This window comes from Pseudorca crassidens, chromosome 19 (assembly GCF_039906515.1).
Source record: "Pseudorca crassidens isolate mPseCra1 chromosome 19, mPseCra1.hap1, whole genome shotgun sequence".
In the NCBI taxonomy this organism is placed as follows: Eukaryota; Metazoa; Chordata; class Mammalia; order Artiodactyla; family Delphinidae; genus Pseudorca; species Pseudorca crassidens.
In genome coordinates, this window is record NC_090314.1 from 44,049,742 (window position 1) to 44,076,511 (window position 26,770).

At 60.1% G+C, this 26,770-nt stretch overlaps 2 protein-coding genes across 7 annotated transcripts in view; one reads left to right on the forward strand and one right to left on the reverse strand.

Annotated features, from left to right (window-relative positions):
• Positions 1–18,032, forward strand: part of RARA (retinoic acid receptor alpha) — a 43,647-nt gene extending 25,615 nt beyond the window's left edge. For 4 of the 6 annotated variants that reach the window (XM_067717246.1, XM_067717251.1, XM_067717245.1 and 1 more), the window contains 7 exons: positions 9,157–9,305; positions 10,627–10,768; positions 12,776–12,936; positions 13,172–13,348; positions 14,628–14,832; positions 15,650–15,808; positions 16,454–18,032. In XM_067717246.1, coding sequence (XP_067573347.1) covers positions 9,157–9,305; positions 10,627–10,768; positions 12,776–12,936; positions 13,172–13,348; positions 14,628–14,832; positions 15,650–15,808; positions 16,454–16,671 — 1,211 coding nt within the window. In that variant the 3' untranslated portion in view covers positions 16,672–18,032. Of the gene's footprint in view, positions 1–3,109; positions 3,815–9,156; positions 9,306–10,626; positions 10,769–12,775; positions 12,937–13,171; positions 13,349–14,627; positions 14,833–15,649; positions 15,809–16,453 lie in introns of those variants that run through there. The other 2 variants (XM_067717249.1, XM_067717250.1) reach the window with 2 other exon arrangements.
• Positions 18,033–23,039: 5,007 nt separating this feature from the next.
• GJD3 (gap junction protein delta 3) lies at positions 23,040–24,028 on the reverse strand. Its single transcript, XM_067714639.1, has one exon. It carries the CDS (start codon positions 24,026–24,028, stop codon positions 23,162–23,164), a length of 867 nt encoding a protein of 288 aa, XP_067570740.1. The 3' UTR covers positions 23,040–23,161.
• Positions 24,029–26,770: the final 2,742 nt, after the last annotated feature.

Here is a 26,770-nt window from a genome sequence, read left to right on the forward strand (position 1 = left end):
CAAAAGCAGTGATGACGAGGGTTGGGTGGAGCCGGGCATTGTCTTGGGGGATGGCTACCCTGTACTGGGACCTGATGTCCGTCTGGCCCCGGGTCTCATGACGTCCTGTTTGTTATCCCCTCCAGATGGGGTTGGGGACTGGAGGGACCCCTGCCTGGCACAAGCGGAGGCCACTTCAGTTCTGCCCATACCTGCTGAGGGCCTGCTAAGCACACAGTCCTGGAGGAGTTGTGGGGGACACGGCAGAGGAGGACGGGGCCCCAGGCCTGCCACTCGGTCCTCCGCACGTCCCCCGCTGCCCCCCCCCCAGGCGGCCAGAACCTTCCTTTTTCCCTCTTCTCCCATTGCCCCAGGACACTGCGTTCTGCTCTGACTTGCCCCATGACCTTGCTGTTGCCCAGAACAGGCATCTCACCCCGACTTCTCCACTTCTCTAGCTCCGGAAATCCTATCCATCTTTCAAGGAATATCTCGAATACCGCCTCTTCTCAGAAGCCTTCACAGATGTTCCCGCTTCCTTGCTCACTCGCTCCCTCCTTTGAAGGCCCGCAGGTCCTTATTTTTTCTCTTAACAACACTCATCTCTCTACCATGAAGTGACTCTCTCCACCTGGTACCTGCAGTGAGCTGTATCATTTGGGAGATCTTTTACTGATCACCAGGTCTTCGATGGCAGGGACAGCCCCAGATCCGTTAGTACCTTGAAGCTGTGAACACAAGGCCTAGCACATAACTGGTGCCCAGGATCTACGTCGTTTGGGAGGAGATACCAAGGGCTGTGGAAGCAGTCTGCCCTCCTCCCCAGCAATCTCATAGACAGCCAAGGCTTGCAACCAGCCTTCCACCTGCAGCCCAGACCTCACTTAGGTGAGACCTCACTCTGGAGCCCAACACCCACCCGTCCACCTGCCCAGCAGACTTTTGTACTTCGCACTCTTGGAAACTTTGCTGTAGCACAAGCCACACACCAGAGTCCTCTTTGCTACCTCCTTTCCCACACTACCCCCTATCCGACCCCCCCCCCCCCGCCACATTGATGACTTTCCTCTATCACCACTGCCAGTTTCTTGGGCTGTGCTGCTATTGTGTGCTGCCTGGACTGTTCTAACTGGTCTCTCTTGCCCTCCTACCATCCATTCTTCATACAGCTTCACACGGTTAAATCTGATTTATAACACTGTAAATCAGATCTTGCCTCTCCTTTGCTTGGAACCTTTTTGTGGTTTCTCCCTGCATTTGAGATAAAATCCAGCAAGCTCACCTGGTCTGGCCTCAGCCCACCTCTCCAGCCTGGGCCTCTGCTCCTTTTTCTTTTGAATTTTATGTTATGTCCTCTGTTAGTTCACCAACGTCTGTAACCCCAGGACCCTTGCACAGGCTCTTTTACTGGGATTCCACTCCTTCCTACTCTTTACCTAACTTCTAAACTTCTACTTTCTTTAGGTCTCTGCTTTGACCTTCCAACCTAAATTAGGTGCCTACATTAATTCTTCAAAGCATACTTTATGTGCTTACTTGTGTCATAATACCAATTATCTCAGTTTGCAATTATTTATAATATGCAGTAATAAACATAAATATATATATTTGTGATTATTTGCTAAATGGCTGTTGCACCATAAGGTCTGCAAAGGCAGGCTCCCCAGGGTATCCACCTGGGAGGTGCTCAGAAAATAGTTTTCCTTGAATCGGCCTGGCATGGTGGGAATATGGGCTTTGATGGCAGAAAGTTCAAATACTCACTCTACCCTTTAATAGCAGTGTGATCTTGGACAACCCACCTAACCTTGCTAAGACCTTAGTTTCTTTATTTGTAAAATAGGAATAATACCACTTATCTCTTACGAATTGCTGTGAGGATTAAATGACCACATATGTTAGGAACCTGGCTTTTAGACGGTTCTATCCTCGGGAAGCACGTAAATTCCTATCAAATGAGGGAGCTCTGCTGCAGGGTCAGAGGGAGCAATAAGATACTCTCTTCTCCTGGGGCATTCCCCCCGCTCCCCCCGCCCCCCCCGCCCCCCCGCCGCGCCTTCCTGCACCTACCCAACCCAGGTCTTTCTTCCAGTGAAACCGGCATCCCGAGGGCTTCCGGGAGGAAGTGGTCAGCTGAAAGGCACCAGCCCCTCCTTTTCTCTCTCCAGGGCTAGACGGTGCGGTGGGGGGCCCATGCTGGTTCCGCCTGTGGGAGACACCCTGGGCGGGGCTTTGCTCGACTGAAGCACGCCGGGCATTGCGGGGAGAGCCCCCTCTGCACGCGTTTGTGTCAAAGCGCCCGAGCTGCCGCATCGGGTTCCAGCGGGCGGGCGGCCGGAGTCACACATGATGTCACAGACAATGACACAAGCCGGGTGTCTCATTCCCACGCGGTGCCCGAGCTGCACAATGTCATACCCGGGACACCCGGCACGGCGCTAACACTTGGCCACACGCACCCCAGACCTTCGCCTCCTGCCGCCACTCTCCGCGTCTCCGGGGGAGCGGCCCGACCGGGCAGGGGGCTGGCGGGTGAGCCCCGCGGGCAGGCTGGCGAGCGGGTGATGTCACGGGCAGCGGTGGGTGGGTCACCCGGAGGTGAGGCGCCGCCAGGCGAGTTCAGAGAGAGTTCAGCCGCATTGCATTAGGCAAATGAGGCCCGGGCTGGGTGGGGGTGTGTGTTGGGGGAGGACAGCGGGACCATCCCCCTCCTCCCGCCCACCACCTCCCTCGCCTTGGCATCGCGGGGTCGGGGACTGACCAAAGCACGGGGGAGGCTGGGAGCCGGAACTGGGACGGGGGAGACGCCCGCCCCTCTTCCGTCCTGGAGCAGCCCCCTCCTCTCCCGGTCCCCAGCCTCCGTCAGTACTCCGTGCACTCCTCCTCTCGAGCCTTTTACCCCTTCCGTCCCCTCTTCTCTCCTCCTCCTGCCCGGGCTCCCCGCCACTTGCCTTCCATGGCCCGCCTCTCCCTCTCAGTTCCCGGTTTGGCGCCCGCTGCTGCCGGACCCGCCGGGAAAGGGTTAAGGCAGGGGCGGTGCCTGGACGGGACGGGGCGGAGGAAAGGGGGTGGGACTGCAGGGGAGGGGGCGCGTAGGCCGGGGCTGGGGGCCCGCGGCGCGCACCGCCGGAGACCGAGCGCAGGGCGGCCGCCCCTTGCCTGGTGGAGGCGGAGGCGGAGCCGCGCGGTCCCAACCCCACCCGGAATCCTCGTCCCGGAGAAGCCCGGGAGCCCCGGCTGGGAGGAGGAAGTGCTCGGTGACTCCCCGCCCCGCGCCGATCGCGCCCCCGGCAGGCGCACTCGGGGAGCCGCGGGACGCTGCCTCGGACACTATGAGACTCGCGACGGGAGCCCCCTCGAGGTGAAGACGCCGAGTTCCGGGGCCTCGGCCGGGCGTTCCCGGGGTCAGCCGAAGGACCCCCCCCCCAGTCCCCCCGCCCCCAGTACACACAACTTCCCTGCTTTTCACCTGGGACTCGCAGAGCGGCCGGCCGACTTGGACGCGGGACTAAGGGCAGAGGGCGGCCCCCGGCCCGGGTCTCCAGTCGGGGCGGGGGGGACGTGCCCCTCGCCCCCAGCAGCTCTCGGATGGCGCCGCCGGCTGAGTGAGGGAGGCGGCGCGCAGGACTTATCCGCCCGGACCTCTTGTCTTCGCGGGGAAGATGTACGAGAGTGTGGACGTGGGGGGACTCACCCCCACCCCCAATCCCTTCCTGGTGGTGGATTTTTATAACCAGAACCGGGCCTGTTTGCTCCCGGAGAAGGGGCTCCCTGCCCCCGGTCCCTACTCCACCCCGCTCCGGACTCCGCTTTGGAATGGCTCAAACCACTGTAGGTACCGGCCTATCCCTCCTATTGTGGGAGCTGGGGGGTGAGGGTGGGCTGTAGGGCTTCCGCTCCACCAGGAGATGCAGGCCTGGGGGCGTAGTGAGGGTCTTGTCTCTACCCTACCCTCCACTTTCCCTTGTTTCTCTTGCTGAAAGTAGGGTGCCCTTGTTGGACAATTGGACTCCCCCGAGTAACCCTGGGCGCTATTTCTGTTGTATTTGGACTGAGGAACTTTGGGGGTTCCTCCTTTCAGGAAACGTTTGTTCATCTCTCCTTCCACTTTTTGCAGGGGAAGTGAAGCCCCTTGCCCCCAGTTTATATTCTTCTTGCTTGCGATCCGATAGCTTCACAGCTGAGTGGTCCTTTCTCCCACCCTGAAGGGTGGGGTAAAGGTCCTATCTGTGGGCTTGTCTGCTTCTAGGAGGAGGGGCCTCCTCCCCAGATCCCACCCCTGCCAAAGCTTTGGGGAGAGCCTGTCCCGGGCGACAGCTGCTGCCCCCAGCTCTTGAATGTCAGGGGAGCGCTCCATTTCTTTGGTGTTGGCAGTGGGGTGTGGCAGGAAGGGGCAACTCCGTCAGATACCCGTCGGCCAGCCTAACCGACCCTTACACCTTGGGGAAGGGCACCTGTCCATCTGAGGGTTGTCCTGGCCCTAGACACTTGGCTGGCACAGGCTTCTATGCCAGGAAAGGAGGGGAGAAGCTACTCTGGTGGGAAGAATCCCCCTCCCCATGATCCTAATACGGTTTGTTCTCTGGAGGATGAGTTTGATTTTTTTGTGGGTCTGGGGCTACTCTGGAAATGAGGGCTGCATCCCCTCCCAGCTCAGCCGTGTCCTTTTGTTACCGTGTTTTCACCTGGGGATGAGGCAGGCACTGGGCTGTCCCTTCTTAAGAGGGCCGCTGCTGATGAGAACCCTGGAGTCCTGGCACCTCCTCTCCTCGCCGTCCTCTGGCTGGGTTCAGGCTTCCCTGGAAGGGAGAGGCCCTGTACACTGGCGGGAGCTGTGAGTGCCTGGGGTGCACACCTGGGCATGTTTATACCCAGCTGTGAGTTAGTGTACCTGGTGGGGGAGAGCGGTGCTTAGGCGTTATTGTTACTTGGCTCCGGTTCTGTCCTCTCCCCTGCTCTGGGCTCAACTCTTCCCTGGGGGGCTTCTCCCACCCTCCCGGCCTGGCTGCCTCTCCCTTGCCTGCCAGGGAGGAGGGGTAGAGTGGGTCTCTGGGGGCCTGGCAGATTGCAGTAGGTTGAAGGGCAACCCGCAATGCCTTTGCTCTGGGAAGAGAGACCTGAGGTGCAGAGACGCCCATCCCTGCCCCTTTCAGAGCCACCTCACCCCCAGCCTTTATTGTCCCGCCCCCTGACCTTTGCCTCTGGGGCAGATTGCCTGGGAGGCTGCAGGCTGCAGACCGTGGGAGGGAGGGCGGGGTGCGCGTGGGTGCACTTTAGGGAAAAAAAAAAAACAGACAGGCGAGAGGTGTGACACACACTGGGACCCTTCTTCCCATCCTTCCAGAACTGGAGGAAGGTGTTCCCTGCTAAGTGGGATACTTGGGGCATGGCTGCCATGGGCACTCCCTCCACAGCCTTGGCCACTTTTGCCAGAGGACTGGGGAGGAGATGGGATCCGAGGCCTTGGGCTCCAGCCCTTGGGGGCAGCTCAGCTCTTTCTGGCCCCAAACTGGCCAGGCGAGGTAGGGGGAAGCCTGGAGGCCCTCGGGCAATGGGGGAAGTGGAGGCCTGTTCCCCCGCACCGTGTGTGGGGCAGCGTGGAGCCAGAGGCCCCGGCTCTCCTGTTCCCGTGGCGGGAGTGTCGGGTCTGTGGCAGTGGGTTCTGCCCCCAAAGCTTAGTGGGCCGGGAAAGTGGCTGGGAGGGTTGTGGTGCGGTACAGGCTGGGAGGGCCTGGAAGCTGGGGGTGGTGACTTGAGTGTGTCTACAGTACACGGGCTCATGACCGAACCCCTGGGTGTGTGTAGGTCCTCTGGTGACAGGAGCCCTCCTGCCCCCTCACACCGAGTTCTCCACTCTCTGCTGCCACCTCCACCAAAGGTGGGAAGAGACTGCACGTGGGCTTGGGGAGAAGACCTTCGCGATCCTGCAGGGCCCCTGGGACCTTGCCTCCCTCCCCCAGAATCCCCGTTTTGGGGCGCCAGAGGACAAGGGGTACAAAGGATGTGGCTCTCCATCTGTCCGCCACCAATCTCGCGGCTCACGCCTCCGCCCGCTCCCAGACGTCCAAGAATGTGAAGCACGTGGATGCCCGTAGTGGGGGGAGGGGGGGAGATGCTTATCGGCGGCCGCTGGGTAGGGGCCTTCTTCCGCCGCCGCCGCCGCCGCCGCGCTACACCCAGAGTCACCCCCACCCTCCTCTGGGGTGGAGGAAGGGCGAGGCCCAGCGCCGTGCGCCCCCTCCCCGCCCCTCCCCGCGGGCTGCCAGCGGAGCTGCGGAGGAGCGGGCGCCAGCAGGATTGGGAGGGGAGCCGCTGGCCGGGGGCCCGGCTGATTTCCTGCAGATCTCCTCCAGGAAACCGGCCCCTTGTGCGGGCCTGCGAGCGGCTCTGGGGCGCGGGGACTCCGGAGCGTTCTGCCCACCAGGAGCCGAGCGGGGGCGGGGGAGGGGCAGCCTGGCAGCGCGGGCGGGAGGGGACGCCTGGCTCCCTGGGCCGGTGCCATCCGTTCGCTGGGCGCTGGAACTTTTGAGCTGAGAAGGTGTGGTGCTTCTCCCGCCTCGTCCTTCTGCAGGAAGAGGAGAGATTTGTGGGCTGGGGCCTCTGGGGAGGGAGGTGAGCGGAAAGGGGCCAGGCCGTGGCAGTCCTTCCCCCGCTGGGTGTGCAGAGTTAAGGCTGCGTCCTGACTCTTGCAGAGGCTGGGAGCGTCCTAGAGTGCCCCTGCTCCCCTTGGCTGCTGGCTGGTGGCCCGGGAGGTGGGGACTGAGCCGGGGCTCTGGGTGCAAAGGGCACAGTGGGAAACCTCAGAGCTGTTACCTGGGTGACAGGTGGGGATGTGCTGGGCGTGGGGCGTGCAGACCAGTGTGATAGCCTCAGAGGCAGCCAGCTGCTGTGGGGTGGGCCGCAGGGAGGCCTCAATGAGCCCAAACTGTGTACCCTCACCTTCGGTCATCTCCCCCGTCCTGCCAAAAAGTGCAATTTAAAAAGCACATTCTTCCAGTTTCATAAACAGCCTCTGGACTTTGCCTCAGCTCCAAATTTCTACAGACCTTTGCCTCCCCAGTCAGTCCCTGGTCTTAAGCTGCCTGTCCCTCATCTGGGTACCCCCTGTGTCTCCCCACGGCCCCCTCCCCTTAACCCCACTCCATACCCCAAAGCTCTCTCTGTCCTTTCTCCCCCTCTCCTCTGGTCCATTTTAGAGGTCGGGCCTTGGGGGAGGTGGGTCCAGGGCAAAGACTGGATGGGGAGGGAGAGAGGGAGGGGAGGGAGAGAGGGAGGGGAGGGAGGTCAGAGCCTCCTTCCTCTCTGGTCAGAACTCTGACTGGGATTCTAGGCCATGATCCTCCCCACACCCCCTTGTCCTTGACACCCCACCCCCACCCCCCACCAGTCTGGATTGTCTATTGTGACTCCTTTTACATCTTGGAAAAAGTTAGCACAACAAAGGGCTCCTTTGTCGCTCACCCCTCTGCCTCCTGGCCTCACCCAGGCCCCCCAACCCCGCCCCCCCCCCCCCCCAGCAGCTGTTCTCAGGCCTCTCGCCTGTCTGATTTGCTTGTCTGGCCTCTGGGAGAGTGAGGTGGGGAAAACCAGGCCAGGACGGTTCGATTTGGGGTGAGGAGCAGAGGGTGGGGGAGGTCAGCGATGAGTCCGGCTGGGTGCGGGGCTGGTGTCGGCAGTCACTGATCCTTTGCTGCAGGCCGCCCTCTGGGCAGGGGCAGGGACGTGGGGCCACAGCAGTGCTGGTCGGCCGGGCTGACCAGGGAAGTGGTGCCCAGGCCCAGCTAAGAGCCAGGGAAGGCCTGCCAAGGTTGTTGGCCTGGCTCCCTGTCAGCAACCGCCTGGCAGTCCCTAGTTGTGTTTGCAGGTAAAGGGGGAGGGTGGTAGCATGCAGCTAGCCAGCCCCCCACCGCTCCCCGCCCCCATCCACGTGCTGCTTTTCTCCGTGCCTGGGCTTCGGGGCCACATGAGCCATGAGGTGCTCGGGCAGGAACTGTGGGCCCCTTTGAATTCCAGAACCTCGTGTGCTGGAGTTTGGGGTGAGACTAGATGGGATTCTGGGGTGTGGGAGGAAGCAGGGATCTATCTCCTCAGGGAGGCATCCTTGCCCCTCCTTGGCCCTGGGCACGTGGACTTAGCAAAGCTTCAGGAGGGTGCTGGGTGGCCCCTTGGGAATCTGGGGTTGACTGGGTCACAGTTCTCATCCAGGACAGTACACCCCCAGCTGTCCTGGCTTCGGGCACAGACAGCCCCCCCTGTTCTGCCTGGGGTGATGGGCATGGGGCCAGGCACTGGGGAGGATTTGTAGGGGGAGCTGCCCTTGCTGGCTAGGTCACCCGCCTGGCTGCCCTCTTAGAGCTGAATAACAGGAGGGGAGGGGAATAGTAACCGGGACACAGGACATAGTATCGTATGGAGGCCAGACAGACAGAGCATTGATGGGAACAGACCCCCTTTGTCATGCTTTTCCCCCCAGACAGGGGGCACCCAGAGCAATGGGCTTCCGGGGCCCACAGGGACTCTTCTTCCTGTCTCCAGGGGGTCCCCCTGCTTATCTCAGGGAGTCCCCACCTGCTGTGCCCCAGCATTTGTGACTGTGCACACCCTGCCTTGGGTCCCTGGCCAGGGGATTGTTTGGGTGGAGGAGGGGCTGTGGCTGCTGGCAGAGGGGGTGGAGGGGGGAGCGGAAGCAGAGGGGGTGGGGGAGTGGCCGGCTTTGAATATCCTGTTGACCCCAGTTTCCTCTGTCCCCAGCTTGTGTCCTCTTCCCTCCCTCCTCATCAGGCCTTAACTCCTTCCTAACATAGGGGAGATGGGGCGGGGCTGCCCAGAGTCCAGGGCTGTGGAGCCAGGCTGACACCCACGCCCAAGTGCCAAGTACTGCCACATCCGTGTACAAATCTGATGGTTTATTATCTGCTCCTTCTGGTTTTGAAGGTGGGGTCCTGCGGAAGCAGGCAGGACTGAGGGGGTGCTGGAGCTTCATCGGCAGCCCCATTTCCCCAGTCGGGCTGGGAAGTCCCAGGTTTCCTGAGACCGTGTCCCTGCCCCAGAGTTTGACTCCTGGCAGCAGTGGGGTGGCTGGGAGAGGCTCCTGGGAGAGATCAGGAGGCAGGGTGGGCACTGTATTAAGGATGGTGACCTGGGTCTCTAACCGCCCTTCTCCTCTTGTCTCTCTAGCCATTGAGACCCAGAGCAGCAGTTCCGAAGAGATAGTGCCCAGCCCCCCCTCGCCACCCCCTCTCCCCCGCATCTACAAGCCTTGCTTTGTCTGTCAAGACAAATCCTCAGGCTACCACTATGGGGTCAGCGCTTGTGAGGGCTGCAAGGTGAGTTGAGGGGGTCATTGGGAAGGACATCCCTGATTAGATAAATGGGATGTTCCCACTGCCGAGGGCTGGGACTGTGCCGGTGGTGGTGGTGGTGGTGGTGGTAGTGGGTGTCCCTGAAGCTGCTGCTTTTACTTCTGTGCGGGAGGTGGCAGCAGCCTTGGAGGAGGGGAAGCCTTCAGCAGAACCTCCTTCCCCGTAGATGAGCAGGGGTCCCCCAAACCAGAGGTCCCCCTCCTGCCTCAGCTCTTTTCCCCATCATCTCCATCCTCCAGCTGGCAGGGTGTACACCCGCTCTGCTACCGATGCCCGGGTTGCCATGGTGAGCTAGCTGCCGACTGGCTCTTGGCTGGGGACCCAGGAGGCCTGCCCTCTGTGGCCCTGCCTGAACCTCGCCATGGCAGCCTGGCAGGAGGCCGTTAGGAGCAGGCGCCTTGCCTTGGCCTCTCCTTCAGGTGCCCAGGCTGTGGGCTTCCCAGAGTCTGGCTGGATTTCCACGTGCCCATGTTTGGCTCCAGGGTGCAGATGTGGCTGCCACCTTCCCAGCAGCTGTGGGCATGGCCTCTCCTCCTCCTCTCCCCAGGGCTTGAGCCTCTGTACCCGTTTCTTCCCCAGAGATTGGGGTTCCGAAGCTGCACAGCTTTGAGGCTTGGGGCCCTGGGCTGCCCCTCAGTGTGGGGCAGAGATAAGCGCAAAGCACCAGGCCTTGGACTCTGTGTCTGCCTGTCCTGTCTGGTTGTTCTTGGTCTGCCGTAGCCTGTCTGTCGGTCTCTCTGTTAGCCCGTGTGGGCAGCCCCTGACCAGCCTGGTCTACCTGTGATCAGTCTGTGCGCATCTGCCTGGTTAGCGAATGTGTGTTTTGCTGCCCTGCTCCCGAGCGCGCTCTCCACCTGTCTGGCCAGCCTGTGTGTGTGTCTGTGTGGCCCCTCCTGCTTGCCTTCTCTTCTTGTGCTCTGAGCCCAGGGCTGTGGGTTCCAGAGCTCTGCCTCTCTCTCCTCTAGCCCCATCTGCCTCTTTACTTGACTCACCAGCAGCCCGAGGTCCTTTTCCCCAGGAGAGAGGAAGCTGGGTCTATGCGTGTGGGTTGGGGGAAGCCCTCTGCCCACCTGCAGTGTTGAGGCAGCAGGTACTGGGATTCTTCTCGGGGTATCCTTGTAGGTGGACCCTTCCCTCTGCCTTATCTGGTCTACTCAGGTAGTTGATGTCCGAAGCCCTTGGGGGCAGCAGCCACCTGGCCCTCTGCTCCCACGGCTGAGGCCACGGGCCAGCGCTCTTCCTACTGTGGGTGTGGCTGACCTGACTCCCTGCCCTCCATACCCAGGGCTTCTTCCGCCGCAGCATCCAGAAGAACATGGTGTACACGTGTCATCGGGACAAGAACTGCATCATCAACAAGGTGACCCGGAACCGCTGCCAGTACTGCCGGCTGCAGAAGTGCTTCGAAGTGGGCATGTCCAAGGAGTGTGAGTGCCGTGGGCAGGGCGGGGCCGTGCGTTGGGCAGGGCACGAGTGCCTGGCCCCTAAAGCTGGGTGATCAGGGGCTTGGGGATGTGTGTGTGGATGTGAACGGCCGTGCTCGTGACGTGGTGTGCAGGCTTGTGGTTGAAGACGGTTCACCTGTAGCTTCAGGGACCTGTCTCACGAGTTGTGTGTCCCTGTGCGGACAGCCCTTCCTGTTCGTGTGAGGCGGGCTGCGTGTGCTCGCTCACGTGCATGCGTGTGTCTGCGCCCGCTGCCTTGCTTGCCGGCCCTGCTTGGCTTTGGGGTGGGGCTCAGAGGCCTCCCCGAGTCCCTCTGGATTGTGCATCTCAGGACAGGGGTGCTGCTGGGTATTTCTTGTGTGTGTGTAGGGGGGGCCGGGGAGGTGCTGCAGGCATAGGGATCTTAGAGCCTTTGTCTGGTGGAACCTGGGACCGGGAGTTGGAAGAGAGGATTGAGACTTCCCCGATCCCAGAGGAACGGGGACTTCCAGTTTGGGCTCAGCTGAGGCCCGATGGAGGGAGAGAGGGAGGGCTGGACAGGGAGACCCTCTTGTGTTGAAATCATGGGTGTTGCCGTGGTGACCGGTGATTGATGATGTCAGAGATAAATGACGCTGACAGACGCCTCCTTGTCTGCGTGGCCGTTGCCATGGTGCCTGAGCCATGGGGGATGGGGTGGGGGAGGGGGCTGCAGGACCCTCTAGCCCTTTGTGGGCAGGGCAGTGGAAGAAGGAAGCTGGGAGGGGACGAGGGGGGGACACGAGCAGCCCCAGACAGGAGCAGAGGGATCCTGCAGCACCCGGCCACCTCCTGCCTCAGGAGGAAGGGGCTGCGTTGTCCGGAGCCCAGGAAGTGGCTGCTGTGCGCTGCAGAGCGGGTGACAACTTGGGACCCACAGGCCTGGGACCCTTCCCTGCAGGGCCCGGAACCACCTCCTCCCTCTGCTTCTGCCACCTTCCGCTCCCAGAGCTTTTCATCACAGAAGGGCCAGGGTGGGGACCCCCTCTCCCTTCCACCACCAACTCCCCCTTTCCCTCCCTCCTTCTCCTCTCTGGCTGCTCTGTGCCCCAGAGCTGAGCAGCTGCCATTTCAATAGAATTAAAGCTTCCGAATGATAAACGTCTTGTCACAGCTGCAATTTTCTCTTCCCAAATTATCCCCCCACTCTCTCTCTCCCTCTCCCTTCTCTCCCTTGCACTTTATTGAATTTGCAGAATCGACATGAGTGATCTCCAAATTATGCCTGCCCCCCCCCACCGCTGCCCCTCCCTGGGCCCCCCACCCCCACCCTCTCTTCCTCCAGCGTCAGCAGCCGCCGCCACTGGTCCTGTGAGTGATTGTGTGTCTGGGCTAATCGGCTGGTAACGACCCCATCGCTTCTTTAAAGCCGAGTGGTGTGTGCGGCTCAGCGCCCCCGGTGATTTGTCAGCTCCCCCGGCTAATGGGCCGAGAGATTCTCCCACCCGGGCCCCCCACTCTCAGGCTGGGGAGCCCTACTCTTCGCCTGGCCGCCCATCCCCGGGACCCCAGGGAGACGGCTGCCCGGAGGGCTGGGGGATGGTGGAAGCAGGAGCCGGTCCTTCCTGGAGGCAGGGGGAGCGGGAGGCAGGGAGGCCGAGCCCAGACGTGGGACACTCGCCACACGTGCCTTCAGCCCTGGACCCCCGCGCGTGCGCACCCGGAGTGTGAGCTGCAGTAGATGCGTGGGAGAGCAGGCGTGCGTGCGGTGGTCACGGGGCCCTGGGGCAGGCCTCGGTGTGTGGCCCGGGTGGGCGCGGCGGGGGGCGGGGGGGGCACCGTGTGTTGCCGTCCCGCCTGCCTGTGCGCTCGCGTGTGTACGCATTCATGTGCGCGCCCCCGCCGGGTGGCCTCCTGCGCAGCCGGCTGCTCTCGGTCTGGTGGGAGGAGCTCGGGCTGGGGATGGACGGGCTTGGGGACGAACCGCCGGCCGCACTTGCCCTCTAACCGCGCGGCCTGGCCCCTCCACAGCCGTGAGGAACGACCGAAACAAGAAGAAGAAGGAGGCGCCCAAGCCCGAGTGCTCCGAGAGCTACACGCTGACGCCGGAGGTGGGGGAGCTCATCGAGAAGGTGCGCAAAGCGCATCAGGAGACCTTCCCCGCCCTCTGCCAGCTGGGCAAATACACTACGGTACGGCCCCCCGGGGGCACCCCTTCTTCTGCCAGGCCTGCCCCTCCGCACCCCTGCCTGGGCCACCGCCGCGTCCCCTCCACCCCCACCCCGCCTCCCCTTCCTCCCCGCCGCCTCCCATCAAGGAGCTCTCAGGAAGTGAAGGCAGTTAGAGGGCAGGTCTGCGGGGGCTGGTGGAGCCAGGCTGAGAAGGGTGCCACGAGGGGAAGGCCCTCACTCTCCCCCGTCCTCCCAGAACAACAGCTCAGAACAGCGTGTCTCTCTGGACATTGACCTCTGGGACAAGTTCAGTGAACTCTCCACCAAGTGCATCATTAAGACTGTGGAGTTCGCCAAGCAGCTGCCCGGCTTCACCACCCTCACCATTGCGGACCAGATCACCCTTCTCAAGGCTGCCTGCCTGGACATCCTGGTGAGGGTCTGCACCCTGCCCACCTGGGCACTACCCCCGTGTCCTTGGAGGATGTCCTGCCACTCAAATAACCACCTCCCTAAACATCCATCTGGAATCGACCTGTCCAAATACCCACCCACCCAAATAGCCACCCTTCCTCTCCCCCATGTGTCCACTTAGCCACTCAGCCCCCGGATGTGCACTGGGTCACCCGTATAGCTATACACGCATGCATCCACCCTCAGTCCATCTTTCCATCGGACCTTCCTTCCAGCCACCTGTCTTCCCATCTGTTCAGTCTAATAAAGATTCTCCTGGGACCCTGTGTGGCCAGGCCTTGAACTGGGTGTCAGGAGCAGAGGTGAACACACCACTGTCCCCTCTCGAAAATCTTCTATTGGTGGAGGCAACAGATATGTAAACAGAGCTTGCAAAACTGTGATAAGCGCTGGCTGGAGATGGGGGAGGGCTGTCCCCTCCCTGAAGGACAGAGAGCCACACTGCTGGACCCTAGGGAGGACGCCCCAGCGGAGGTAGCATCTAGGAGTTTGTAGAAGGGGCATGTGAAGCGGCTGCTGGTGTGGGACCAGCTGGATTCAGGGGACTGCAGGGCATCTGCTGGGGCCATAGGGTGGGCTGGACTGGAGGCAGGATGGGGGCGGATGGGATTGTCAAATCCAGGGCTGGAGGGAGGACTGTCCTCCCTGTCTTCCCTGATGGGCTCAGCCCACCTGTCCCTTCTGGACCACCTCTAAGGTGGTTGAGATGTGGAATGTTGTGGTGGGACGTGACCAGGCTGCTCTTCCTGATAGGGGTGGGGTGGCAGGTGGGATGCAAGAGGCAGGATCAGGGTTTGAGAGAGTTGAAGACAGTATACATTTACGGAGCTCTTGTTGCGTACCCAGTCCTGGGAACTGTAGGCATAAATCCACTGCGGTCTTTGCCTTCTTGGAAATTCTAGTTTCCCTCTTAATTCTCTGCGTGGAGGCGGGATGAGCTAGATCAGCTGTCTAATATAGAGGCCACTGGTCATGTGTGGCTATTTAAATTTAAATTAATTAAAAATAAATTCAGTTCAGTTTTTCAGTTGCACTTGCCACATTTCAAGTGCCCAGCAGCCACATCGTGGCCGGTGGCTACTGTACTGCACGGTGCAGACGTAGAACGTGTCCAGCATTGCAGCAGGTTCTATGGGACAGCACTGGTCTGGCTGCCTGCCAGGTGGTCCTCGGGGGTTGCTGGTGCTAGAAGCGCTGGGGGATGTGAGTTCCTGAACCCGAGAACCCTCTGCACCCAGATCCTGCGGATCTGCACGCGGTACACGCCCGAGCAGGACACAATGACCTTCTCGGATGGGCTGACCCTGAACCGGACCCAGATGCACAATGCCGGCTTCGGGCCTCTCACGGACCTGGTCTTCGCCTTCGCCAACCAGCTGCTGCCCCTGGAGATGGACGATGCTGAGACCGGGCTGCTCAGTGCCATCTGCCTCATCTGTGGAGGTGGGCAGGGCGCCTGGGTCTGGGGGCCAGGCCCAGGGTGGTGGTGTGACCCCCAGAGCCTCTCCTGGGGAGAAGCTCAGGGATCATTAGATCAGAAAGGGACCTGTCAGACCCTTGTCAGACCCCTGTTAGAGGGGGAAACCGAGTCCCAGAGGAGCAGGGTCTGGTCTGCGGCCACACGGCAAGGGAGTCGTGATGGAGACCTGGATTCTGGTTCCGTTTCCAGGCAGTGCTCCTTGTAGGGGGCTTAGGAGTGAGGACCTGAAGGTCAGACCACCCAGGTTCAAGTCCTGGCCAAACGTGTGACCTTCAACAGGTTGCTGAACTTCTCTGAGCCTCTGTTTCTGTAAAATGGGGGCAGTAATGGTCTTCCCTTCATAAAGTTGATGGGAGGATTAGGAGATAATAAATAAGGCACAGTGTGCCCAGAGTAAGACCCAGTGAATGTTGGCTGCTGTCATTATTTTATTATTATGAGTTCTACCTTATCAGGCTGGTGTCTAGAATAATGGGCAGGAGTGGGAGACCTGTCTCTACTTAAGGTGGCACTGCCTGTGTTCAGGGATCCCACCTCCATGAACTTGGCTCTCAGGGGGACCTTTGGACAACCCCTGTCCCCAGCCCCTCTTTGCTCACATCTGAGAGCCTCTCAGGGCCTTTCTGTGTGGGGACCGCCCCCGCCCTCCCCCCGCCCCCCAGCAGAGAAGCTCAGCCCGTGGTCTGGGCAGGCGTGCCCCCTGGTGGTCAAGGCTGGAAGTGCAGCTGTGATCCTCGCTGGGCTAGGGCAGCTACTCAGCCGGCATTTCTGCTTCCTCAGACCGGCAGGACCTGGAGCAGCCAGACAGGGTGGACATGCTTCAGGAGCCGCTGCTTGAGGCACTGAAGGTCTATGTGCGGAAACGGAGGCCCAGCCGCCCACACATGTTCCCCAAGATGCTGATGAAGATCACAGACCTGCGAAGCATCAGTGCTAAGGGTGAGGCTCCCACACCTGGAGATGCCCCATGTGTCTGCTGGGGCTGGGCCCCAACACCTGGCCCAGGACCCACCGTCCACGTCCAGGGTCAGGCCTCCTGCATCTGAGCTGATATCCCATGTCTTTGTGCCCATGTGATGCCCCACTCACCGGACCCCACCTTGCCTAGGTGGGTGACCCCTGCCTGTGAGGCCCAAGGTGGCAGTGTCATCTTTGCGTGGTGGTTAAGGGCTCTGGAGCCAGACTGTGTGGGTGTGTGTCCTTGAGCAGGTCAGACAGCAGCTCGGAGCCTCAGTTTCCCATCTGAGGAGTGGGGATAATGATGGTGTTTACAGAGTTGTTTCGAGATGTCAGTAGGAGAGTCCACAGCACACAGCGCATAGGAAGGGCCCAGTGTCAAGCCCAGGCAGTCTGACCCCAGAGCCCGAGTTTGGGACCACTTTGCCCTGCTGCCCCTCAGCCGTGGGGGCTTAGGAGGGCTGCCTTATGTCAAAGAGCTGAGCCCCGAGTTCAGTGCACGGTGGAAGCTGATATGGGTAGTACTGACCCTCCCACCCCCTCCACCCTCCCTCCTGGAGCCACAATTGCTTGTGGGGCTGGAGGAGCAGGGCGGGCATGCTGACCTCTGTCCCTCCTTTCCTGCAGGGGCTGAGCGGGTCATCACGCTGAAGATGGAGATCCCGGGCTCCATGCCACCTCTCATCCAGGAAATGTTGGAGAACTCAGAGGGCCTGGACACTCTGAGCGGACAAGCGGGGGGCGGAGGGCGGGATGGGGGTGGCCTGGCTCCCCCGCCCGGCAGCTGCAGCCCCAGCCTCAGCCCCAGCTCAAACAGAAGCAGCCCGACCACGCACTCCCCGTGACTGCCCGTGGACACAGCCCTTGCCCCGTGCCCTGGCTTTTCTCTGCCTTTCTACCAACCATGCGACCCCTGCCAGCCCTGCCCCCCACCTGTCCTCCCTTCCCTGGGGGACCGGAGGGAGGCGGTGGCGACTCTTCGGACAGAGGCCCGGGCCTGCGATGGACTGCCCGCTCCTGCAGATGTCAGGGCTGACATCGGGGGCAAGGACTGAGTGAGGACCCCTGGTCCCGGGCCTCAGGATGGGGCCCGGGGGCCTCGTGTTCATCAAGACACCCCTCTGCCCACCTCTCCACATCTTCATCACCAGCAAATGCCAGGACCTGGCTCCCCCATCCTCAGAACTCACAAGCCATTGCCCCCCCGTTGGGGAGCCCCCCTGCCTCGGTTGGTGACAGAGGGGGTGGGCCGGGGTGGGGGACTCCCCCTGTACATACCCTGCCGTACCAACCCCCAGGTATTAATTCTTGCTGGTTTTGTTTTTATTTTAATTTTTTTTTTTTTTGGTTTTGATTTTTTTAATAAGAATTTTCATTTTAAGCACATTTATACTGAAGGAATCTGTGCGGTGTATTGGGGGGAGCTGGATTCAGAGCTGGAGGGGGGTGGGTCCTGGGGGAGGGGAGTGGCTCAGAAGGGGCCCCCTCTCTCCCTAAGTCCCTGTGCCCCCAAGCCCTCCTCCCCAGCCTTTTCCTCTTCAGTTTTCTCTTTAAAACTGTGAAGTACTAACTTTCCGAGGCCTGCCCTCCCCTCTCCCTCTGCCTAACCACTGGGCGTGGACAGTTTCCCGGCAACCCCTGGAAGGAGGGGGCTCCCCCAAGAGATGGGGCAGGGGCAAAGCAAGGGGGCCTCAGAACATAAAGGCGTGTGTTTCTCAGCCTCGTGTCCTTGGCACAGCTGCCTCCCCATCAGAGCCCACATCATTGAAGCCCTCCAGCCACCCCACCCCCGAGCCCCGTGAAGGGGCTGGCCAGGGGATCCGAGCTGCCCCTGCCCCCCAGCCTCACAGCCACCAGCACCGCCCACAGGGCCCCCAGATACACACACACACACACACACACACACACACACACACACACACACACACAGTGGACAGACGGGCCGGCAGACACTTGTGGCCCGAGTTCCTCCATTTCCCTGGCCTGCCCCACCCCACCCCCGTGCCCCCTCCTTGCCCCGCAGGACGGGCCTACAGGGGGCCCCCTCCCGTCACCCCTGCACCCCTGGGTTTGGGGAGCTGGCTCTGCCCTGCCCTCCTTGCCCCGGGGTTGGGGTCTCATCCCCCCAGAGCCCGCTGGTGCACCTGTTACTGTTGGACTTTCCACTGAGATCTACTGGATAAAGAATAAAGTTATATTTATTCTACACGTGCCTCAGAGCCTCGCTGCCTCGCCGCCTTCTCTCGGTGTCTGGGCAGGGGCTGGGGGTTAGCTGTGGGCGCTGGGGGGGCCAAGCCGCCTTCAGAGCCTGCCTTGCTGTGCTGGGATCTTTGGAGACCGTGTGGAAGGAGATGGGCCTGCCCTTAGAAAGCCCTTGGTCTAGGGGCTTTCACAGCCCGTTAGGGACCCCAGTGTGGAGTGGGGGGAGGGGAGAAAGGGAGAGCCTGCCTGCGCCTTCAGGGAGTCCCCGTTCCGAGGGAGAAAGCCACCTCGGCCCTCAGAGTCCCTAGCCCTTGGGAAGCCAGAGGTTGAGTCTGGGGGGTCACTTAGTGGCAGAGTTCTATTTTTGGAGTGACCACAGATGACCTTCACAGCAGGAGTGGCAGTTGGCATGGGGATCTGGGTCAGGGGCTTATTGCAAACTAAGAAGAGCTCAGGATTGGGATGGAAACTTGGGAGGCCCGCCCTCTTGTCCCTCTGCCTCCAGGAAGAATTGTCCTGCCCTCCCCTGTCCACCCCTAAGCTCACTTCTGTGGGCAGGAGGCACAGAGGACAGACAGGTGACAGGGCACTTGGATGCTCCTGGTTGAGAGGATGGAGTGTGACAGGCCTTGAGGGTCCTCAGAAGCCAGTTCCCCCCCCTTCCCCGCCACTACACATCAAGGCCCAGAGAGGGCAGTGCCCTTGCCCATGGTCACACAGCAAGTTAGTGGCAGATCGGGGAACAGTACTAAGGGCTCCTACCTCTCAGCCAGGGCTCTTTCCTGGATCCCTGAAGCCCTTGAAGAAGCATCAGGCACTGAGATCTTGGGGGCGGGGACGTCTGGGGAGGTGGCAGTGGAGGCTGCGTTTGGGGAGGGTTAGCGGGGCGCCTGGGCGAGAAGAGATTCCTGGGCGGGAAGAGTTCCTTCCACGGGGGTCCACCTGCCATTTATACTTCAGCCATCAGGTGGCGCCAGATCCTCACTTATGTCACTGTCTGGCCCAGGCTGGAGAGGGTGCTGAGGACCGAGGCTCTCTTCCTCTAGCAAATACTTTCTAACACTTTCTAACAGGTTTCTTTATGAACCTGACATAATTTAACATAACATACCAAACACATGCTTTAAAAAGTCACCACGCTGGCACACTATATTGTAAAGGAGAAATTCAGGGAAAGTACTGTGAATTTCCACGTGTCAATGCTTGGGCCCAATCACTGGGCGGATAGGACACAGTCTTATACTTGCTTCTCTTTTTTTAATGAACATTTGGATTTAAAAGAAGTAAGAAGGTCGGAAGCTATTCTGTACAAGGAGCCCAGGAAAATTAAAGAGTATGGGTGGATAAAAACCAAGAATGAATAATAAAACCATGCCAAAAAAAAAAAAAGTCCCAAACTAAACGCTTAATGTTTTATATGTAAAACAGGGTCAGGTAATTATAAAGAGGCTGTTCACTATGTAAATGTCAGTGGGACATTCTAAAGGAGTGTGTGACAATTCTTTATTGTGGGGGGACATTGGCATTCTTAGTCCCTACCCGCCAAATGCCAAGAGGGTGCCCCTCCCTGTGACGACTAAAGCAGTGACGCCCACACTTACGAAGCGCCCCCCTTGGGATAGTAACTTTGCTGCTGGGGCTCGAGGTTGCGCTGGATGGTTCATAGTTCACTGTAGAGCAGAGTTTCTTATCTACGGCACAAGTGACATTCTGGGCTATGAATTATTTGCTGAGACGGGCCGTCCTGCACACAGTAGGTGTTTAGCAGCAACCCTGGCTTCTATCCACTAGTCGCACCTTCCCTCAAGCTGTGACAACCAAATATATCTGCAGACGTTGCCCAATGTCCCCTGGGGGGAAAAATCGCCTCCAGTTGAGAACCACTGCTGGAGTCTGGTCATCGAGGGCTGACGTGGGCTTTGCCTATGGGAGCACAGGGCAGAGGCATTTAACCAGGCCTGAAGCAGGGCTTGGACGGCTTCCCGGAACAGGTGCTCTCTCCCAGCTAAATCTCTAAGGGGAAGAGTTAGCCAGGTGGAATGCAGAGGTAATAAAAAGCTCCTGGTTGTCAGAAACTATCCCCAGCTCTGTGTTTTAACCATTTTGGGTTTCGGTGGAAAAGGCAGAACAGGTGAAGCTGTAGAGGCTGGGACGGGCTGGTCAAGGCCAATTCAGGAGCTGGACTTGATCCTGAGGGCAATGGCAGTGAAGGATTTGAAGCTAGTGAGTGAGGTGTTCAGATTAGAATTGCAGGGGGCGGGAGCAGAGGCTAGGAAGGGAGTACCCCAGGCCATCGGTGACCGGCTGACCCTGGGCAGCCTCTGAAGGGGTGGAGAAGAGTGGCCAAGGGGAGGAAATGCTTAGGTGGTAAAACAGGAGGACCAGGTGATTGATGGGATATGGAAGGCGGGCAGAGGACGGACTCTGGCAACAACAGACGGAGGTGGCCAGGGTGGATGGGGACCCCAGCAACTGAGAGGAGAGCTAAGGAAGCTGGGGCACCATGTGAGTTGCTGGTGACCCCCTCCATGCCCCTCACTCCACTCTGGCCACACCAGCTTCCTTGTTGGCCTCCAAGACCTCCAGCTTATTCCCGCCTCAGGACCTTTGTTCTAGCCATTCCCTCCAACGGGAATGCTCTTCCTGGAGAAGCTTCATGGCTGGCAACTTGGTATGTTCTTGCTCCCCGTCACTCCTCAGGGGTGTCACTCTCTCTCCCCTTACTCTTTACACTGGTACAGTCTATATTTATTGTCCACCAGAATGTGAGCTTCACAGGGGCAAGTTTTGTTCACCGCTGGAGCCCAACACCTGAATCTGCTAATAGCAGCCACTCGCCACGGGTGGCGGCCGAGTCTTAGATATGCGGCTGGTCCAAATTGAGATGTGCTCCAAGCGCAGAACACACCCCAGACTTCAAAGACTTAGTACAAAACGAAGAATATAAAACATCTCCTCGATACTTTTTTTATATTGCGTGTTGAAAAAGTACTTAAAGAAAATATATTACTAAAATGAATTTCACCTGTTTCCTTTCACTTTGTAATGTGGCTAATGGAAAACTTGGAATTATATGGGTGGCTCACCTCCTCTTCCTATGAAACAGTGCTCATCTTGAACACTGCCTGGTATACACTATGTGCTCAAGAAGTATTTGTTGAATGAATATATATGGAAAACAGCTGGACATTCACATCTGAGTTTGCATGGAAGGGTCCAGGCGGCAGACGCAGAACTCACTGTAGGTGGAGGGACGGTAGCACACACCGTGAGCGTGGATAAGTGCTTGGGCCTGGGGAACACCACCAGTTCCTCATCCAGACCAAGTTTACTGAGCACCTACTATGGGCCTGTGAGGAGGAGAGAGCTATGCATCCAGCAGTAGTGCTGCCTTGGGGCCTCCAGCTCTGGTTTGGGGCTTGGGCTGTCTGTAAAGGAAGCCATCTAGTTTCTTCCCAGGTGAGACCAAAAGGCAGGTAGGCATTAATTAGCTAGCGGAAGGGGGCGGTGCAGAGAGGGAGGCCGCTCCAGGCAAAGGAACAGCATGTTGAAACACTTAGAAGCAAGATTGGGTACCGTGCTTGGTAGGAACAGAAAACTCGGCATGGTTTGGGGCATGGCGACCTTGGAGAAGCCAAGGGGAGGGGGCCTGATGAAGCAGGGCCAGACGTGCAGGGCTTCAAAAGCCTCGTTCAGGTGCTGGACTTACCCTGAGGATGGGGGAGCCCCAAGGACGTAAGTAGGGGAGCTATTTAGAAAGACTCCTCCAGCTGCTGTGTGGAGCCAGGCAGGAAAGCTGAGGAAGAGGCGTGAAGGAAAAAGGAGGACAGAGAGGAAGCGACCGGGGACACGGAAGACCGGGGCGCTGGCAGCCTGCTCGGCAGGGTCTGGTGGAGCCCCGGAGGCGTGGTTAGATGGTGGAGCCCCGGAGGCGTGGTTGGATGGTGGCCCCTGGAGTTTTCAGTTTGCTGCTGGCTGCTTACGGAGAGCATCCCCACTGGGGCAGTGAAGGAGGAAGAAGATGGGGGCAGAGGAGAGATAGGAGGGGAAAAGGATGCAGACACGTAGACAGATCCTTGTATTTCCCCGGGGGTGGGGCCGCGGCGGGGAGGGAGGAGGGGAAGCGGGTGATGGCTGCGGGAAAATGCAGGGCCAGGAGCACACGTTCTGGGGGAGGTTTCTTCTGAGGATGTCTATGGACTGGGGTAACAGCTGCAGGGTGAAGAAGGGGAAGCCAGAAAACAGTCCTGCCCTCTGACCCCACTGCCCACCCCCACTCTATCTCCATGAAAGGAGGGCCTAGCCACCTTGCCCAGGCCACAAGGCTGAGAGTGTAGATGGTGCCCAGACTGAGGCCTCCCCTCCCGCTCCCGTCCTGTGTGGGCTCCAGCAGGAGGGCAGACCATACCATGACGCCCCTGCAGGTAGGGAGGGAGCCACCGTGGCTGCTGCTGGCACTGGGTCCTGGCCACTCGCACAGTGCACGTCAGAGATCACACACACAGCTCACACAGGGCGCACAGATGCACGCGCATACGCAGAACGCACACGGGGTAGGCCCACACGTGCGCAGAGAGCTTGCAGAGGATGGACATGAGCTTGTGCACACGCGTGCACAACCAGAGCTCTCCCAGGATATATGCGTGCATGCGCACACACGCAAGAGCTCACACAGGTTTGACGTGCGCTTGGGCACCCACAGCTCACACCGTATGTATGTGTACATGTGTGTGTACATACACAGAGGGCCCACACAGAGGCCACGCCTCAGTCTGAACAAGGAGAGGCCCCCAGGGATGCTGGTATCACCGTTGTTTTTGTCCCCAGTAAAACAACCCGGGCTCCACCGGACCCTCCACTTTGCACTAGCTCTGCCCTCCTCTTGTCCACTTTCTCTCAGCACCCAACCCCCCCCAGCCTCCTTCCTTTCTGCCTGGATGACGGCACCAAGGACCGGCCTTAGTTCCTTAGATGTCCCCAGCTTGGCTGGGAGCTGCGGATGCTGCCCGGCGGGCCATGCCCCCTGTGTGTCATCTGCTGGGCAGGGGACCCTGCGAACAGTTGCTGCAGAGCTGCTTCTCGCTCCGGGGTAGTGGGGTCTGGCCTCTGACCTCACCCCCGCCCCAGGCAGCTCTAGATGGCCAGGTCCTGGCGGACGGTGGCCAGCGATGCCTTGCTGCGGCCGCTGCCGCCCTCGCTGTCGCAGGTCGGCGCCCGGTGAGCATAGGAGGGCGGGGCGTAGGGGTCGGGGCCCGGGCGCCTGGCGGGCAGGGCGGGCGGCGGCGGTGGGAGCAGCTGCTGCGCCTCCTCGTGCGCGCGGTTGCAGCGGTTGTCGCGCTCGGCCTCCTGGCGACAGTGGCCGGCGCGCGGGCGGCCCTTCCAGAGCAGGTGTCCCAGCTCGGCCACGCTGAGCAGCGCCGAGAGCAGCCCCACGGCGAAGTAGAAGATCACGAAGACGGTCTTTTCGGTGGGCCGGCTCACGAAGCAGTCCACCGTGTGTGGGCACGGGGCACCGGCGCACACGAAGTGCGGGGCCACGCGGAAGCCGTAGAGCAACGCCTGGCCCGCCAGGAAGGCCAGCTCGGCCAGCAGGCGCAGCGCCACGCTCAGCAGGTAGCAGCGGCGCGCGCGGCGGCCCCCCGGGCGCCCCGGGGTCCCCAGCGACCCTGCCCCACCGGCCGCGCCGCCCGGCTCCTTGCTGGCCCGGTGCACAGAGTAGATGACGAAGAGCACCGGGGGCGCCGACAGCAGCAGGATGTGGAAGAGCCAGAAGCGGTAGTGGGAGACGGGGAAGGCGCGGTCGTAGCAGGTCTGGCGACAGCCCGGCTGCAGCGTGTTGCACACGAACTCCTCCTGCTCGTCCTCGAACACGGCGCCGCCCACCGTGGCCAGCACCAGGATGCGGAAGATCAGCATGACCACCAGCCACAGGCGGCCCACGAGCGGCGACTGCAGCTGCACGGCGTCCAGCAGCGAGCCGAGGAACGCCCACTCCCCCATGGCGCTGGGGATGGACGCGGGGCGGGCAGTCAGAGGCTGAAGGATCGGGATCCCCAGCCCTCCGTGCCCGTCGGGGTGGAGTCAGTTGGACCTCCTCTAACTTCGAGGTGAGCCAGGGGGTCAGCCAGGCCTGGGTTTAACAGGGACTTTGTGGGAACAAAGGGCTTAGGAAGGGGGGCGGGGCGGGAAGGGTTAGGTGATTCTCCACTATGGGCGCTGGGGAGGAGCTCCACTTTGGTGCTCTAGTCAGACACCCACGGGCCTGCTGGGTTGGACCCTTTGCTCCTCCAGAGTCCAGGTTGGTGGGAAAGGGCCTTGGAGATCAGCCCGCCCCCCACCCCCCACGGCCTCTGACTGCATTTGTAGAAGCGGGAACCCAGCAGCGCCCTCGTGCTCAAGGATGCTTTCTGTGGGCAAGAGTGGTGCCTCAAACCCAGCTCTCCGTCAGACCCAATTTGGTACCCCTGGGAGAAGTGGAGTCAGCAGACCCAGAAGGACCCACCTCCTTCTTTCTCCGCCCATTTTCCTGCCCTTTTTACTGCAGTGAACTGCTCTCAAAATTGGGGAGCGGACTCAAAGGTAACGCCGCTTCCATAACTCTACCCAATGTCCTAGGTGTCCCCCGCCATCTGAGCCCAGCATGGCAGGAATGCCGGCCCAGCTTCTCCCATCTCCTCCCTGGTGTCCCTCTGTTTCCAGCCTCCCATATCTCCCGAGAACCCCCCCAACTCCCCCCACCCCTCACAGGTCCCACAGGCCCCTGATGCCCCCAGACTCTCACCCGTACGTAACCACTCGCCCTGTAGCTGACGCGGGGATGTTAAAGCCGAGTAAAGGACCTTGGGAGGTGGCTGGGACCTGTTCCTCCTGGTCCCTCTTTCATTTTCCCTTTCGGATTTTGCCTGGGATGGATGACAAGACAGGATGGCCGAGAGGGGCTAGCTCTCCCCTTCTCTTAAAGGGACAGGGTGACCCTGTTGGCTGGCTCCACCCCTGAGAACAGACCCAGGGCCACACCCCTTGCTGGGCTCTGCCAACCTCCCTTTCCATCCCCTCACTCGCCCCCACCCCACGGCTGTGTCCCCAACTGGAAATGAGGGAAGGGGTTAACCAGGGCTGCCTCTCTCTCTCTTTTTTTAAAATAAATTTATTTATTTTTGGCCGCGTTGGATCTTCGTTGCTGCGTGCGGGCTTTCTCTAGTTGCGGTGAGCTGGGGCTACTCTTCGTTGCGGTGCACGGGCTTCTCATTGCGGTGGCTTCTCTTGTTGCCAAGCACAGGCTCTAGGCGCGCGGGCTTCAGTAGTTGTGGCTCGCAGGCTTCAGTAGTTGTGGCTCACGGGCTCTAGAGCACAGGCTCAGTAGTTGTGGCGCATGGGTTTAGTTGTTCTGTGGCATGTGGGATCTTCCTGGACCAGGGCTCGAACCTGTGTCCCCTGCATTGGCAGGCGGATTCTTAACCACTGTGCCACCAGGGAAGCCCCAGAGCTCCCTCTATCGCCAATCACCAATAAATTCCCCCAAACTGGAAGGTTTAGGTCCACTATCAAGTGACTGTCCCGTCTTCAGGGCTGGAGCGAGGTTTGCTGCGGTGTTGGAGGCACTGGTATTTTTTTTAAATTAATTAATTAATTAATTTATGGCTGTGTTGGGTCTTCGTTTCTGTGCGAGGGCTTTCTCTAGTTGTGGCGAGCGGGGGCCACCCTTCATCGCAGTGCGCGGGCCTGTCACTATTGCGGCCTCTGTTGTTGCGGAGCACAGGCTCCAGATGCGCAGGCTCAGTAGTTGTGGCTCACGGGCCCAGTTGCTCCGCGGCATGTGGGATCCTCCCAGACCAGGGCCCGAACCCATGTGCCCTGCACTGGCAGGCGGACTCTCAACCACTGCGCCACCAGGGAAGCCCGGAGGCACTGGTATTTTAAGAGGCAGCAGACACCCGGTAACTCTCCTTCTAGCTCTGCCACTGCTAACCTTGGACCAGTCGCTCAGCTCTTCTGGGCCAGAGTCTCCTGGCTTGTCAGCTGGGGAGCCTGGGCCGGCTGACCTCCAAGTTCCCTTCCGGCTCTGCGTCTTAATGCTAAGGTCCCAGCCATGTTACAGAGAACAAAAAAGTCCGAGCCTGGAAGAAATTCCCTTTTGGAAAAACCTTGAAGTATCAGGAGTATCTGGCTTTGGGACTTAAATAAAAGCTTCTGCTTCCTTCCTGCTTTTCTGTAATTTCCAGATTTACTGTAATGAGTGTGTCATTTCATAATGCAAAAAATAAATAGAAAGCAAGGCTTCTTTTCCCCCATAAGGCTCTGAACTGAGTCACCTACTGCTCTAGGTGGCAGGAGAAGCTGTCCCATAGGGGAGGAGAGTTAGGACGACCAATGGTGACCTGAGCGGCCAGGGAGGGGACACTCCCAGGTTGAGCACTTGTTTGTTCTCTCTGCCTTTTCAGGAGTCTGCCCAACCCACACCATTCCACTCGTCCACCTGTGCAACTGCTCCGGGCCAGGCCCTGCGCCCCACTTATCGCGCGAGTTAGCTCGCTTAGCCCTCCTGGTGAGCCGGCAGCAGGGCAGCTGAGACTCAGAGCGCTAAGCCACTTGGTACACTCACGCGGCAAGAAAGAGCGGCTCCGGGCCGCACGCCCAGCCTCACTGGTTCGGAGACCGTGTTCTTAAGCACATCGTGGAACTGTCCCCTTTCCAGCCTGGCTGGGCTTCCCAGGTGGTGTCCCAGGGCCTAACAGTCCCCAG